Raw genomic sequence first — 16923 nt, forward strand, 5'->3', positions numbered from 1 at the left:
ATAATCTATTGACAAACCTTGGTTTGGTTGGGCATATTGTATATGAGGTTGTGGTGGATGTATAGACGTTGAATAGAACTCCTCATATGGTTGCCAATATCCTTCTTGTTGAATATGTTGAGGTTCCCACCACGTAGAGTTTGAATGATCACTCCAATCCGAATTGTAATTATTGGAAAACACGTCGTTCCTTGATTGATTATGATCAAATGTACCCACTCTTTGCATTTGGTACTCTTCCATAAGCTGTGACAAAAGGGAAACACTATCAAGTGCCATGTCTTGCGTCTAAAATCAACAAAATAAAACTAAAAAATATATACACACAAACGAAAATAAAACAATCCAAGAGATTAGCAAAGTTGCTAATCCCCGGCAACGGCGCCAAAATTTGATGCGATAATTATACGCGCACAAATTAAACCCTCTTTTTGACAATTGTAGTATAGGTATAAGTAAGGATCATTCTGGACCGGGGATTAGGAGGGATTGTTAATCTCTTGGAAACTGACTCAAAAACGTAAAAACAATATAAAACACTAAACTAGACTCAAAGAATGTGAAACTAAACGTTAAAACACTAAGACAAACCAAAAGACTCAAAATGCTTTAAAAACACAAACTAAACTGATTTCTAACTAAATTGAACATTAAAGCAAAAAGGGGGATTTAGGTTTGACGAAAATTGAAATAACGAAACAAGTTAATAAACTAGACAGAATGTAAATATGAAATTGATGAAATGGAATGAATGGATGCTAGCCAAGGGGTTCATCTCCACACATGTTACACTTGCATAATAAAAAGATTTCCAATTGCATTTCAATAAATCATGAATTCTCAACGCCCCGGGTTAATTAGGTCCGCTTAAATTAACCATCAAGTTTTCCTTAAGTTAATGAATTGGATGATTGCATACGACAACCCAAAGCATTCCTCACAAGTTCCCTACATGAATTGCATAATAGAGATACAAGCAAGAATCATTAAGCATCATGAAAACTATAAGTGTTGACGAGGCATTCGTTACTATGATTGCATGAAACTTATGCCAAGAATTCGTTTAACGCGATTGTTTATAAGCAACCTCCACTACTTGTGAATATAAGTTCGTAACTATTAGGTGAAACTCACTTATATTCTAGCGTCATATTCATGCATGAAAATTAAGTGTGCACTCTCAATAAACATACATAAATAAGTTATCAATCAAATAGTTAAACAAATTGAATCCACAACTTATGAAACGCAATTAGAAGTAATCAAATCAAAATGCAAGCATAAACATATATTTCGAATCCCCCCCTAGCCAAGGGGGGTTTAGTTCCTCATGATACAAAACAAAGAGAATCAAAGAAACACCTAAACATTCCAACAACTCAAACTTGAATTGTATGAACGTTTAGGCCCTCTTCTCTTCCATTCCTCATTCGTACAAAACAAAGAGTATTGAAATTAAACATTGAAATCAAAGAAACACCTAAACATTCCAACAACTCAAACTTGAATTGTATGAACGTTTAGGCCTTCTTCTCTTCCTCTTTATTGTGGCACAAGGTCTAAGGGATGTTGTTGGTGTGTTAAATGGATTGGGGAATTATGGAAATGGATGAGGAGTGGTGTAAATGGAAGAGGAGTGGTGTTTGGATTATAAGGGAGAGATGGGAACTCACGGCTAGGAAGAAGAATGGATGTGTTTGTGTATGAAATGAGATGATGGAATGGGGAGTGAATGCAAGGGTATTTATAGGAAGAGTGGAGGGAACATGACAGCTAGGAGGTGGGTGGAAATGTGGCTGTAAGGTGAGTGAATGATTATGAGTGAATGCATGTGGATGTGGCTGATTTGGAAAGCTGGAATTGTGTGGTGATTTTCACGGCAAAGGGTGGAGAAAAGGTGTGTGAATGTGGCTGATTTATGAAGGGAATGCATGTGCATTAAAGGGGGAAATGTTAGGTGGGAAATGCATGTGAAGGTGTTTGAATGTTGACAGATTTGAAAGGGAATGCACGGCATGGTTGATTTCTGGTGGTTGTGAGGTGGAAAGCTAGGTGGAAAGCTGGAAATTGGCATGTGAAGGTGCTGGAAATGTGAGTAGGCCAAGGCATGGAGTGTGGGATGAGCTGATTTGTGGTGCAATGATGAAGAATGCATGTGGAATGGCTGCAATGATGAAGGAATAATCTGGAAATGCAAGGTGGAAAGCTGGAAGTGTGAGTGAAGGCCACGGCAAGGGTGTTTTCTTGATGGTTTTGGGGTTGTGATGCATGTGAATGATAGCTAGGGTGTGTGATGATGAGTGTATGTGGAATAAAGAATGAATGGTGGCTGAATTGAAGGAGTGTAATGGCTGAAAATGGGATGGATTTGCAAGGGCCACGGCAAATGATGTTTTGATGGTGTAAATGTGCAATGGTTGCAATGATGAAATGGATGGGAGTGCATGTGGATTAAAGGGGTGTGAATGGTTGTGGTTATGATAAGTGATAAGTGAATGGTTTTGATAAGTGATAAGTGAATGGTAATGATAAGTGAATGGTTATGATCTTCAATTTCGTCCATCTACTTGGCTTCAAGCATATGCAATCCAATCCAATCTCTAATTTGCTCCAAAAGGCTCCAAAAGGCATCCTTTTGCATACTTTGCCCTTAGAACCTGAAAACACACAAAAGAAGCATAAAGGACTAAAATAACTGTGAATTAACAACATAGATGCACGAAAACAAGCTAAGTAAGTCGCCTAAATATGCTCCTATCAAACAGCACAATAAAGATACAATCAAAGATCATTAAGCATTATGAAAACTATAAGTGTTGACGAGGCATTCGTTACTATGATGAGCATGAAACTCGTGCCAAGAATTCATTTAACGCGATTGTTTATAAGCAACCTCCACTACTTGTGAATATAAGTTCATAACGATTAGGTGAAATTCACTTATATTCTAGCGTCATATTTATGCATGAAAATTAAGCGCGCATTCTTAATAAACATTCATAAATAAGTTATCAATCAAACAGTTAAACAAATTGAATCCACAACTTATGAAATTCCAACGAAAGTTAATCAATTCATATTGCAAATATAAACATAGTTTCGAATCACCCCCTAGCTAAAGGGGGTTTAGTTCCTCATAACTTTGAAATCAAAGAAACACCTAAACATTCCAACAACTCAAAACTTGAATTGTATGAACGTTTAGGCACTCTTCTCTTCCATTCCTCATACGTACAAAACAAAGAGAATTAAAATGAAACATTGAAATCAAAGAATCACCTAAACATTCCAACAATTCAAACTTGAATTGTATGAACGTTTAGGCACTCTTCTCTTCCTCGTTGTTGTAGCACAAGGTTTAAGGATAGGTTGTGTGATGGTATGAAGTGTTTTGGAGGGATGGGAAGTGGTTGGATAGTGGCTGCAATGGAGGAGAAAAACTGCACAGAAATGGAAGGGGAAGTGTTTGTGTTGTGTGTTGTGTTGTGAATGGAATGAATGAATTGTGGCTGCAATGCATGCTTATTTATAGGTAAATGAGAGGGAACATGACAGCTAGGAATAGGTGGAAATGTGGCTGCATGTTTGGTGAATGATTATGAGTGAATGCATGTGAATGTGGCTAGGTTGGAAAGTTGAAATTGTGATGGAGAGTGCACGGCAAAGGGAGGTTGTTTGTGGCTGCATGTTTGGGTTTGTTTAAAGGGTGCATGTGGGTAAATGTTAGGTTGAAATAATGATGGAAAAACAGCTAGGAAAAGAGGGAATGCATGTGAAAGTGTGGCTGCAAAGAGAAGGAAAGCTGGAATGTGGAGGGGAGTGCACGGCAAGGCAGATTTTGGTGTTGGAAATGCATGTGTTTTAGGTTGTGAAAGCATGTGGATTAGGTGGAAAGAGGTGGGTGTGCATGTGAGTTGAAATGCATGTGTTTAAATGGTTGAAATGTGTAGATGCTTATGAGTATGATAAGTGATAAGTGAATGATATGATAAGTGATAAATGAATGATATGATAAGTGATAAATGAATGATATGTGGTGATGATAAGTTGGTCTTCAATTTCGTCCATTCCTTTTGCTCCAAACATAAGCTATCCATTCCAAGTCCGATTTTGCTCCAAAATGCTCCAAAATGCATCTTTTTTTCTTCCTTAGCCATATAAACCTAAAAACACACGAAAGAAGCATAAAGGACTAAAATAACTAAAGAAACATAACGTAAATGTACGAGAACAAGCCATTTAAGTCGCATGAATATGCTCCTATCACCTTCCCTCCCTAAAGCCTTTGTAAAAATACAAAGTGGCCCATATATATACAAATACAAATAGAAAAGTCAAACTCGTTCTGACCAGCATTGTGATCATTGCAACCGAAAGGGACACACCGTCGATAATTGCCGCACTTTAAAATACCATTGCAATTTTTGTGACAAAAGAGGCCATACAGAGGACAGGTGCAAAATCAAGAATGGCACATGGGTGCCTAATCCCAATGGAGGAAATGGCAATAAAAATGGTCGAAAGCAACGGGGCTCTTCTTCACGTCCTTTACATGCCGCCCATGCAGCGGAAACCACGCCAAGTCTTCAAGGGCCATCTATGCCGCAACCAACATACCCTTCTGCATCCACCAGTACCAATCCGTTGAGTACCCTCTTTGCAGATCAAATTCAACAACTAACTCATGCTCTCTCTTTGCTTTCTTCTGGTAATGGAAACGCTTATGCAAATGTCGCAGGTCCAAATTCTTTTTCTATTACTGCCATTTATTCTGTGTTTACTAAGCCATGAATCTTGGATAGTGGAGCTACCGACCATATCGTTTCTGATTCCACTTTATTTACTACCATCAAACCTCCATCTATAACCGTTGTTAACTTGCCCACTGGTTCTTCAATCCCAATCACTTGCACTGGCACAATACTATTTAATTTTGATATCACTTTAGCCGATGTCTTGTGTGTTCTATCCTTTAATCTCAATCTCATGTCCGCTAGCAAAGTCACTGACTCTCTTAATTGTTGTGCCATTTTGTTTTCCACCTTTTGTGTTTTGCAGGACTTGGCTTCAGGGAAGATGATTGGTTCGGGTAAGATGCGTGATGGTCTTTACTACATGTCGCCTATACACCGGACACTTGCCTCTCATCAAGTTTCTCATCCCTCCCATTTATGGCACCAACGACTTGGACATTCATCCCCTTCTCGTCTCAAATTAGCTTCTTTTTTGTTATTTTCTCATGCTATTTCTTTTGACAATAATTGTAGTGTCTATCCTTTGGCCAAACAGACACGACTTCCATTTTCTTTAAGTTCAATATCAACTCATGCACCGTTTGTTTTATTACATTATGACATATGGGGTCCTTACAAAATTCCCACTCACTTTGGGGCTCGTTTCTTTCTTACAATTATGGACGATTTTAGTCAATGCACTTGGGTGTTTTCAATGTCTCACAAATCTGAGACACAACATCTTTTAAGATCCTTTATCACCTTTGCTCACACTCAATTCCATGCCACAGTTAAAACCATCATAGTAGACAATAGGTCTGAATTCCTATCCATGAAGGATTATTTTCAATCTAATGGGATTGAACTTCAACGCACTTGTGTTTACACCCCTCAACACAATGGGGTCGTGGAACGCAAACATCGCCATATTCTTGCAGTGGCACGTGCTTTACGCATTCAGTCTAACATACCCCTCATATTTTGGGGTGAATGCGTGCTCACTGCCGTCTACCTCATCAACCGTTTACCTTCTCCGTTACTTTCCAACAAATCACCCTTTGAACTATTATACAAACGTCCACCATCCCTTGAGCATCTACGCATTTTTGGATGTCTTAGTTATGCTACTGTTGTCCACCCTACCCACAAATTTGAACCTAGAGCTCACCGGTGTGTTTTCGTTGGCTATCCCACAAGTCACAAAGGGTATAAACTTTACAACTTGGACACTAAAAAATTTTTGATTAGCCGTGATGTAATATTTCATGAGACTTCATTCCCATTTTCCAATCTTTCATCTCCTGATTCTTATACCACTACCCTTAACCCCATAAATCAGGACCTCACCCTTTTTTCTCCTATTTCCTATTTCCTTCCACCGCTTCATGCACCTACCAATCACATCGATCAACCTCCTACCTTAACCCCACCTGGCGCTGATCCATATACTGCTCTTCCACATGCCGACACTCTCACTCCCAATATCCCACATGCTCCATCCCTCACCGACATTCCTCCACAACCCGTGTCTACCTCTTCTCCCTCACTACACGTACCCACCCATCCTGCACCCCCTACATCTTCTCCTACCCCTCTCAATGCCTCTCATCCTGACCCTGATATTCCCATCTCTTCACCCCCCCCCCCCAATTCTCCCTTCTCTCAGGCATTTCATTCGTCCCAAACAACCACCAGTATAGACTAAAGACTACCATATGTCTCACCACGTCAATCATTCTTCTCTGGCACCACGTTCTGCACAAGGTACCCGTTATCCCATATCTCATTTTCTTTCCAACTCTCATTTCTCTTCTGCCCATTGTTCCTTTTTAGCTAACATTACAGGTCTATCTGAGCCCACCACATTTGCTGATGCTATCCTTAATCCAAACTGGCAACAAGCTATGCACACAGAATTAGATGTGTTACAACATAATCACACTTGGGACTTGGTCCCTCTTCCTGCTGGTCATAAGCCTATCGATTCCAAATGGGTTTTCAAAAAAAAGTACAAGTCTGACGGTTCTCTTGATCGTTACAAGGCTCGTGTTGTTGCAAAAGGATACACACAGATTGAGAGAGTTTATTACTAGGAAACCTTTTCACCCATTGCCAAACTCACCACTCTGCGTTGTCTCCTTACCGTTGCTGCTGCCCGTACTTGGTTCATTCACCAGTTAGACGTTCAGAATGCCTTTCTTCATGGCACTCTTCATGAAGAAGTCTACATAGAACGCCCTCCAGGTCTTCGCCAACAGGGGGAGAATCTTGTATGTCGGCTCAAAAAGTCCCTTTACGGACTCAAACAGGCATCTAGAACTTGGTTCACCACTTTCTCGGATGTTATTCAAAAAGCCAAATATCATCAATCAAAAGCGGATTATTCCTTGTTCACCAAGGTTCGAGGTACTTCAATCACTGTTGTTCTTATTTATGTTGATGACATACGTATCACAGGAAATAATATCCAAGAAATGGAACAACTCAAAGCCTTCCTTTTCAAACGCTTCCGCATCAAAGATCTTGGTGATCTAAAGTATTTTCTGGGAATTGAGTTCGCACGATCGGAAAAGGGAATTTTTATGTCACAACGAAAATATGCACTTGATATTCTGCAAGACTCAGGGTTACTCGGTGCACAGCCAGATCCTTTTCCAATGGAACAAAACTTAGCACTTACACCCACAAATGGAGCATTGTTGAATGATCCAACTAAATATAGAAGGTTAGTTGGGAGACTGATATATCTCACTGTTACTAGACCGGACATCGTTTATCCCGTTCGTACTTTGAGCCAATTTATACACAAGCCACGGAAACCGCATTGGGATGCAGTTATGCGAATCCTTAGATATATCAAAGGCACTCCAGGTCAAGGTATACTATTTTCAGCCAACAATAATCTAGACTTGAAAGCTTTTTGTGATTCTGATTGGGGAAGATGTCGTGCCACCAGAAGATCAGTTACGGGATATTGTATTTTTCTTGGCAATTCACTTATTTCTTGGAAGTCCAAGAAGCAAGATAATGTGTCCAGGTCATCAGCTGGGGCGGAATACCGTGCTATGGCAAATACTTGCCTAGAAATAACTTGGCTACGATACATATTACAAGATTTACGTGTTCCCCAGAAAACTCCCGCTTCATTATTTTGTGATAATCAGGCAACCTTGTACATCGCAGCAAATCTTGTTTTTCATGAACGTACCAAGCATATTGAGATAGATTGCCATATTGTTCGAGAAAAATTACAAGCTGGTATAATTCGTCCTATGTATGTGCCTACACTCCTTCAGTTAGCTGATATTTTTACAAAGGCTTTAGGGAAGGATCAATTTGTGAAGCTGCGAGACAAGTTGGGCGTTCGTAATCTTCACTCTCCAACTTGAGGGGGAGTATTAAGAATATATTGTAATTAATGTATAATATTGTATTAGTCTAAACTAGAGAAGGCTATTCCATGAATTGTGGATCACGGCTTTATAGGATTAGAATCAGGGTTTGACTTTTCTATTTGTATTTGTATATATATGGGCCACTTACCCTCTGTTCAATATATGAAATATTTCAGCCATATTATTCCTTCATATGTCAATCCCAGGAACTACCTAGCTCTTTCTTAATTCATAGTTTTCAAGTCACGCCGAAAAATTTCTCATTTTCAAGTACAAGATTATTTGCATACACGATTGGATACAAATTACTGATCAGATTTATTTCGACTTAAATCCTCGTGAGACACCATGAAATACAGCACCCTGCTAGCAGCTCGCAGGGAAAAAACACAAAAAAGGGGAAAACCAAAACCAGCTGCTGCCATAACTACATCATTCGACTTCCAAACTTTGACCATAGTACCACGCTTCTACTGGCAAGGCTTCAACGGGCCTCCACAGAGTCCGGAGTTGCCGGCATAGCTTTCTGGTCCGAATGAAACAGGACCGTCAAAATTTGGGACTGGACCGGAAAGACTATTGTTGGCCACACTAAATGTTTAGAGCCTTTTGAGCTGGGCAAGTTGTGCAGGAATTTCACCCGAGAACTCATTGTTTTCAAGCTTAAGCACATTCAGATAGCTACAATTCGAAAGAATCTGGGGGAATTTTCCCCGAGAAGCTGTTCGATAAGAGATCAAGAGTCATAATAAACGCAAGGATTCTGCCAATATCTTCAGGAAGAGATCCACTGAGCTTGTTGCCGGAAAGATCTAGGCCAGTTAAGCTTGAGCAGTTTGATAAGCCCCGAGGAAACTGACCTTTTAGTCCCAAATCCGAAAGCCTGATGTTCAAAACTTTGTTCTCGTTTGGGTGCCAGCACTCGATTCCAAGAAATTTTCAGATGAAGCCTTCGGTGGTATAGCTAAAATCCCATGAAAGGCATAAGTAGCCTGAAGGATCTTCAAGTGAGGCTTTTATGCTTTTGAGGCAGCTGATATCACTCTCAACACCCAAGCTGAAAATACAAGTAAGCAATAAGACGCAACAAATGAAAATGTTGCCAAGAAGATGTTGTTTGCACAACAAGGTATCACGTATTAAGAAAGCCATCAAAACGGCTTAAATTTTTTTAGTGTTTTAATAAAATTGAAGCCAAATGACCCGAGCTAGAGATAGTGCTCAGTCAAACCCACAAGTTCTTTGGCTTTTAATAACACTGGAGAATATGAAAGAACCCAGAAATTTGACTCGGAAAGAAAGTTCAACCAGAAAATTAATGTCCATATGGTCAAGACATAAGTTAAATGCAAGAGTGGTTGTACGTTCATGTTTTTTTTCTCGACTACCATGTCAAAGAGAATTTTTTTTATAAAAATAGAAAAGAATTGTAATATTATATATAACCCAGTTTTGTGTTACTATTGATCTATAGTGTCCAGACGGAAGGATTTTAAAGGATTTTAAAAGTGATAGATTTGATAGGATTTAAGAGGATTAAAGACTCTTACAAAATCCATATAAATTTTAAAGAATTTGAACGTATTGTGGTGGAAGGATTTGAAATCCTAGGGGGTGAGATTGGATTCTTTTTAATCTTGGTTATATCTACTTTTTGCTCTCAAATCCCACAAAATCCACAACTTAATGAAATCCTCCAAAATCTTAATTTTTTTAATACACTTAGATTTGGATGGATTCTAAAATCCTTTAAAATCTTTTAATTAACTACACCAAGATTTGAATGGATTTTAAAATCCTTTAAAATCTTTTAATTGACTATACTAGGATTTTAAAGTCTTTTAAAATCCTCTCAAATCCAAGTTTGACTACATCCCCCTTAGGCCATCTTTAACTAAGGGTTGGTCAAATGACTCATTTTAGCCCTCTCGTCCTCCAAGATATTAATTTTTTAATGAACAGTAATGGCCATATTTGCCTCCATCTCCAACTGAGGGCCAAACATAATTTATTATTTAAAAACTACAACTTAAATTTATATCCAATGGCTAAGTGACGTCAGCTAGCCATTGGATTTGAATTTTTTTTTGCAATAAATAGGGTGGATATTGGGCTATAATTCACACAACTTTGAATTCAATCTATTTCAATTCAATCTCTTTCAATTCAAGTTTGCAATGAATTCCAACTTTGGATCCTCTTCGGATTCCAACTAGGGGTCCTCATCCAATTCCAAATTAGAAGAAAAATGGGCACAAATGAGACAAGAAGATGAGGAGTCTGATGAAGAAGTTCAAGTAAGGTGCAACAAATAAAACAGAGCAACAGTCATGGCTGCAGCCATGGTGTGTCAGCCAACTGAGGAATAACCTCAATGGGGTGGCTCTATTGCTGGTCGCTCTGACAAACCATGAAACAAAGCAATGACGTATACCAATCTGATGAACAACTACTTCAACCCCAACTCAGTGTACATAGAAGAGGATTTCAGACGTCTCTTCCGGATGAGGCGTCATGTCTTCAAGCGTTTACTTCATGATGTCCAGCAGGTCAATCCATACTTTAGACAGAAGCGGGACAGAGTAGGCCGTCTTGATTTCTCACCTCATCAGAAGGTTACCATTGCACTCCGAATGATGGCCTATGGTTCCTTAGCTGATTCGATGGATGAAACCCATGGTATGTCAGAGTCTACATGCCTTGATACTCTTGAACAATTATGTGACATAATTGTTCAGGTTTACAAAGACGAGTACCTCCGTGAGCCAAATCAAGAAGATTTGAATCGGGTCCTTTGCAAAGCTGAAGACCGTGGGTTTTCGAGCATAATAGGGTCATTAGACTGCATGCATTGGGATTGGAAGAATTGTCCCACTAGATGGCAAAGAGGCTTTAGCGGAAGGTCGAGAAAGCCAATTGTTGTGTTAGAGGTGGTTGCTTCATATGACACATAGATCTGGCATGCTTTCTTTAAAATCCCTGGATCCCAAAATGACATTACAGTTCTTGGGCGTTCACCCCTCTTTAATCTCCTGATGGAAGGTAAAACACCTCAACTTGACTACTACATCAACGGCCGTCAATACAATATGAGGTATTACTTGGCAAATGGCATCTACCCAAAGTGGGCAACACTTGTCCAAGCAATTCCAAACCCTAGGAATGACCCGGAAAAGTTGTTTACCTTACAGCAAAAGGCATACCAAAAAGATGTTGAGAAAGCTTTCGATATTTTACAAGCACGGTGGAAGATCATTAGCGAACCGGTAAGAGGTTGGAGTCGAGAAAATTTGGACTCCATCATGATGTCTTGCATCATATTACAAAATATGATACTGGAGGATGAGCGAGATGGGTATATTGATGGAGAGTCCGATGACGACCAAAAAGATCCAAATAGGTCAAGAAGGGCTCGTGAAAAAATATATGATGGGCCTAATTTTCCTTTCAATCCAAGAACTAATAGTATCTCTATAAATGAGTACATGAGGCGCTATAAAATGATACGTTCTTGTGCCACAAACAAGTACCTGCAACAAGATCTTGTTGCACATCTTTGGGCCAAAAGAAGCATGGAGTAGGCGTTATGTTGTTAAATGTTTTTAAAAATGTTGTTTAAGTTTTATGTTGTTAAATGTTTTTTTTTATGTTGTATAATTTTTATGTTGGTTAATGTTATTTAATGTTGTTTCATATTGTTTAATGTTGTTTCATGTTACTTAATTTAATTTAATGTTGTATAATGGCTTTGGAAGTTATTGGAAAAAAATAGAATTTAAAAAAAAAAGAAATAAATTTTGTAAAATAGAAGTTATAGGAAAAAAATAGAATTTATAAAAATATGAAACAAATTTTTTGAAATAAAGTTATAGGAAAATGGAATTTGAAAAATATTATGAAACAATTTTGTAGAAGTTTAGGAAAACAAATATGAAACAAATTTTGTGAATGAAGTTTAGAAAAAAATGGAATTTATAAAAAAATATGAAACAAATTTTGTAACATAGAGTTATAGAAAAAATGACTTTTAAAAAAACTATGAAACAAATTTGTAAAATGGAGTTTACAATAGATTTCCTCGACGTTCCGGAAAAAAAAAATGGGTCAGTCCCAACCCCTACCTCCCACTCTGCGGTCCCGACGTTTCATCCCTCCTTCTTTTAAAATTGCCAATGTCTACCGCCTCTTCCGAATTTGTGACAATGTCATACCTCCGTCACTTTTTCTGTTAGTTTTTCTGTTAAATGCTGACGTGGCAATAAAGGGGACCACTTATTATTAAAAAATTAATAAAATATTATTAAAAACTAAAAAAAATATTTAATATTTTTTAAATATTAAAATAATAAATAAAAGTAAAATTAAAAAAAAAGGTGAAGTACAAAAAACTACCTCAACTATTGGGGTCAAGACAGTTTCATACCTTATCTTCTTCTTCTTCCTCCTCCTTTTCTTCCTTTCTTCTTCTTCCTCCTCCTCCTTCTCCCTTCTTCTTCTTCCGCGTCGATAAGGGGGAATTTTTTTTTTTTTTTTTCATTCCTCCTTTTTTTTTTCCTCTTCTTCTTCTTCTTCCTCCTCCTCCTCCTCCTCCTCCTCCTCCTCCTTCTCCTTCTTGTTCTTCTGCAGGGGGTTGTTGGGTTTTCAAAATTTTTTTTGTTTTTTTTTTTTTTTTGGGTTTGCAGGTGGGGGGAAGAAAATGAAGATGGGGAGAAGAGAGAGGAGGGGCAGGGGGAGGGGTGGGACAAACTGATGGTTTTTTTTTTCCTCTACTTTTATTATTATTTTAATATTTAAAAAATATTAAATAATTTTTTTTTAGTTTTTAATAATTTTTTAATAGAAAGCATGTCCCGAATCAAGCCACGTCAGAACAGAAAAACTAACAGAAAAATTGATGGAGGTATGACATTGTCACAAATTTGTAAGATGCGGTATGACATTGTCAATTTTAAAAGATGAGGTATAAAACTGTCGTAACCCCAATAGTTGAGGTAGTTTTTTGTACTTTACCCTTTTTTTTAATTTTACTTTTATTTATTATTTTAATATTTAAAAAATATTAAATATTTTTTTTTAGTTTTTAATAATATTTTATTAATTTTTTAATAGAAAGTGGTCCCCGTCTATTGCCACGTCAGCATTTAACAGAAAAACTAACAAAAAAATTGACGGAGGTATGACATTGTCACAAATTCGTAAGATGCGGTATGACATTGTCAATTTTAAAAGATGAGGTATGAAACTGTCATGATCGCAATAGTTAAGGTAGTTTTTTGTACTTTACCCAAAAAAATTTGTAAATAAAAAATAAAAAATTCAAAATTAACGGCTACCTGACTTCAGCTAGCCGTTGGATTCAAATTTTTTTTAAGCAATCCTATCGGTTATAACCGACAGAAATATATTAACCAACATGATTGTTTTATTTTCTGGCCAGCCAGCCAGCCAGCCAGCCTTTTGGCCCTTTCAGATTCTGTGGGGCCCACAAGCCTTCTGGCCTAGCCCTCGGTTAGAGATGATTTTCGGGCTATTTTGGGTCTTCTAGCTTTCTAAATCCTTCTGCTGGAGATGGTCTTAGTAAGAACATGCTGCTTTCTCTTTTTCTACAGTCAAAAGTCGCTTTTACCCATTTGATCCGTATGTCGATCATCGTTCATCTCTACGATTCCACTGGGTTTTCATCGCTTTACCATTCGGTTTGTGTTTTGTCTCTCGCCAATCTCTGCTTCTCTCCTGGTTTTGCTCTTGCTTTTAGTTTCTCTTAAATCTTCTGTTCTTAGTTTTGGTAAAATATTCACTGCAAATTCTGGTTTTTCTTTTTTGGGGGATTGTTTGCAGAGATGGATCTATAGAGGGACCTGGGAGGTCCCAAAACCCCTCGGCGATTCTAAAATTCTACTAGAAAATTTTCGGAGGACCCCTCGTACTTGACCACGACATCTGTGCTGCAGGTTGCAGCTTGCAACGAAGAAGAAGACAATAGGGCCGCGGGGGAGAAGAAAGAAAACAAACAGGCCTTTTAAAAAATTGGTCCAAAACGCAGTGTTTTGGCCAATTTGTTTAATTTGTTTAATTTTTTATTTTTTATTTGTTTAAAGCCTGAGACAAACGGTGCTGTTTGTCCATGATTCCATACTCTCTTTTTTAAGGCCTAGCCCCACACGAGCCATCTTTCCCGAGAGTCCTTTCCCCATTCCTCTGTTTTGCCCCCTAATCCCCCCATCTTTCTTATATTCACCAAATTCCAAAACCCTAAATTTCTAATCCCACCTAATCCCATATTATAATTACATTACTCTAATATCATACCTTCACTTGTTTCAATTCTCCAAGCCACCACCATTTGGTTTAAAATTCAAGTAAATATTTTGGTATTCTAATCTAATCTCAATTAAATTATATTAGATATTGGTGGAGTTTTTAGTCTATTATTGATATGATTGTTGATATGTTTTATGTTTGTATACTCATTTTATCATTGAAATTTAGATGGATTTTTTGTTTATTGGTTGATTGGTATATGTTTTGTGTTTTTGGTTAAATGTGTAGTTTAGAAATAAGAAATATGAAAAGATTTTTCAAGCCAAAGCCAGTAGCACCATCTACTTGTTCGGGTAGTTCGAGCTCACGACAAAATGAGTGTAACATTGATTTTAATAATCTTGAGAGAGACCCGGGAAAAAAAATTCGAATGAAGGACTATCCTTCTAATATTCAAGATGAGGTCCGAAGAGCATATTTGCAAATGGGACCTTGTAGGCCTACAAAGTATGAGTTCCCATTTTGTGCGTTCTGATAATGATTTTTCTCAATTGCGGGAGATTAATGAGCTTGCTAAGAAAATGGTGGAGAAAGGGTTGCATCGAACATTTGCATATGTATATTTGCTTGTTCAGATGGCTTTGGTTTTACCAGTTGCAACTGCTTCAGTGAAGAGGGCATTTTCCGCTATGAATATCATTAATCTTTTGTTTGGATTCAAAAAAATAGAAATTTAGAATTTCCGCGTGGAAAAAAAACTTGGAATTTGGGACCTCCAAATCCCAAGTTCAAATTCCATGTAAATTGGTGTCATTTCTCAATTTCTATGATTGAGAGTTTAAAAATAACAAATTCCGTATTTAATTCCATTGTTATTTTAGGTTAACCAAACAAGAAAATTTACAAATTCTACAAAATAAAATATCGTCATTTCAATTTCCGTCATTTTTAAATTCTTTAGTAATCTTAAATTTCTTCACCCAAACATAACGTAAGAGTCCACTTTGCAACAAAATAGGAGATCAATGGTTGAATGACAGCTTAGTTGTTTACATTGAGAAAGATGTTTTTCATGTATTGGTAATGAAGCTATCATGGAACATTTTCAAACTATGAAACCTCGACGTGGACGCTTGAATTAGGATTTTATAGCTTGTAATGTTGTTTTGCATATGATTTTTGAATGAAATGTATTATATTTAACTTTTCGATGTTATTTTTGTCTATAAATTTTTTGACCTTTATTATTGGGACCCCCGAGTTTAAAATCCTGGATCCGTGACTGATTGTTTGGGTTCTCTGTTTCCAAAGGGGTTCTGCATCGCTGTAAACCTTTGATTTATCGTTGTTTTGCGAAAGCTTATAAAATTTGTATCAAACGTTTTTTTTTTTCTTTCTAATTTTGCGATCGCTGACGCGAGAGTTTCAGAGTGTTTTCCTCTTTTTCCGTCGCAATTCTAGGTTTTTGACCGGCCTTTTGACAAATTTTTAGTGTAATCTGGGCACAGCCTACCTTCAGATCATTGTTCAAACAAGTTTTATTCAACTCAGGTTGGTTTTCTAACACCTGTGTGTGAGTTGTTATTTTGAATTTGTGTGATTTGGATGAAACATTAACTGTTTGGTTTTGCGGTGAGTTATGCCAGTTTATCTAGGCCTTGCCTGCTAAAAGCGGATTTTGTGTTTGGTTTGGGTATGATTTCCCTCCACTGAGATTTGATAGGAGTTGGAAGGCTGCTGTTGGTTTGGGTTTGCTTTCCTTGCTTCCACTCCTTCGTAATTGTGTATGCATTTCTTATTTGAATAAGTGTATTTGTGTTTTTGTTTTTGAAGTTTCATTTTGTATGATTTCATTTTAATGAATGTGTCAAATTTTAAGAAAGCAGGAGTGCTTTGATGAATTGTTTGTTGATTTTGTGTGATTTCATTTAGATGGATATCTTAAAATTTGAGAAGGCAGATGGGCTTTTAACATTTGTTTTTCATTGTTTAAACATCTAATGTTATCAAGTAAGGGACCAAGTTCTCCTGCATTACTATAATTACATATATATTTTTCTTTTTGAGAAATATGATAGTTCATTGATATAAGGAGAAGCAGTACAAAGAACGACTAGGTTTTTTCTTCCCTTTACCTTTCTGTTGGCTTTTCTCTCTCGCCAATCTGTGCTTCGATCCATCTTTATTTTGTGTTCTGTTCCTCTAAAATCTTGCGTTCCTCTCAAATCCTTTGAGCTTTATTTGGCAAAATATTCACAAAATTGGCCTCCAAATTTTCGTTCCTTATTTTTGGTTTTTGGGGAGGTTGTGCGTTTGTGTAAAAGTTGGATCTGCAGGTAAGAGTTCTACTTTGTACAAAGGTTATGAACTACAGTTTGTGTTTGGATGGCTGTGATTCATGTTACACGATCTTGGTTTATATGTTTAGTCTAACAAGAAAAGACATCCCCAAATCAAACTCTATGGTACTGAAATCAGTTTCTTTTCTATGATGTTTAAACTTGGGTCGTTTCTTCTTCCTCCTATTCCTTCTC

At 37.4% G+C, this 16923-nt stretch overlaps 1 protein-coding gene and 1 pseudogene across 1 annotated transcript; one reads left to right on the forward strand and one right to left on the reverse strand.

Moving 5' to 3' along the window:
- Nucleotides 1-8533: 8533 nt before the first annotated feature.
- LOC103934385 lies at nt 8534-9280 on the reverse strand (annotated as a pseudogene).
- A 1271-nt stretch (nt 9281-10551) lies between these two features.
- On the forward strand, nt 10552-11082 carry LOC103934382. The gene is made up of 2 exons (XM_009344129.1): nt 10552-10743; nt 10867-11082. The coding sequence occupies exons 1-2, from the start codon at nt 10552-10554 to the stop codon at nt 11080-11082; spliced, it is 408 nt and encodes a 135-aa protein (XP_009342404.1).
- The last annotated feature ends 5841 nt before the right edge of the window (nt 11083-16923 follow it).

Source organism: the organism of the source record quoted next, unplaced genomic scaffold (genome assembly GCF_019419815.1).
Source record: "Pyrus x bretschneideri cultivar Hongxiangsu unplaced genomic scaffold, Pyrus_bretschneideri_v1 Contig7, whole genome shotgun sequence".
Lineage (NCBI taxonomy): Eukaryota > Viridiplantae > Streptophyta > Magnoliopsida > Rosales > Rosaceae > Pyrus > Pyrus x bretschneideri.

Excerpts from the sequence above, each read along its gene's own strand:
- LOC103934382 (XM_009344129.1), top strand. The coding sequence starts at position 10,552 with ATGACGTATACCAATCTGATGAACAACTACTTCAACCCCAACTCAGTG. Across the intron at positions 10,744-10,866 it reads ATTTCTCACCTCATCAGAAG|GTTTACAAAGACGAGTACCT; the intron begins GTTACCATTGCA and ends ATAATTGTTCAG.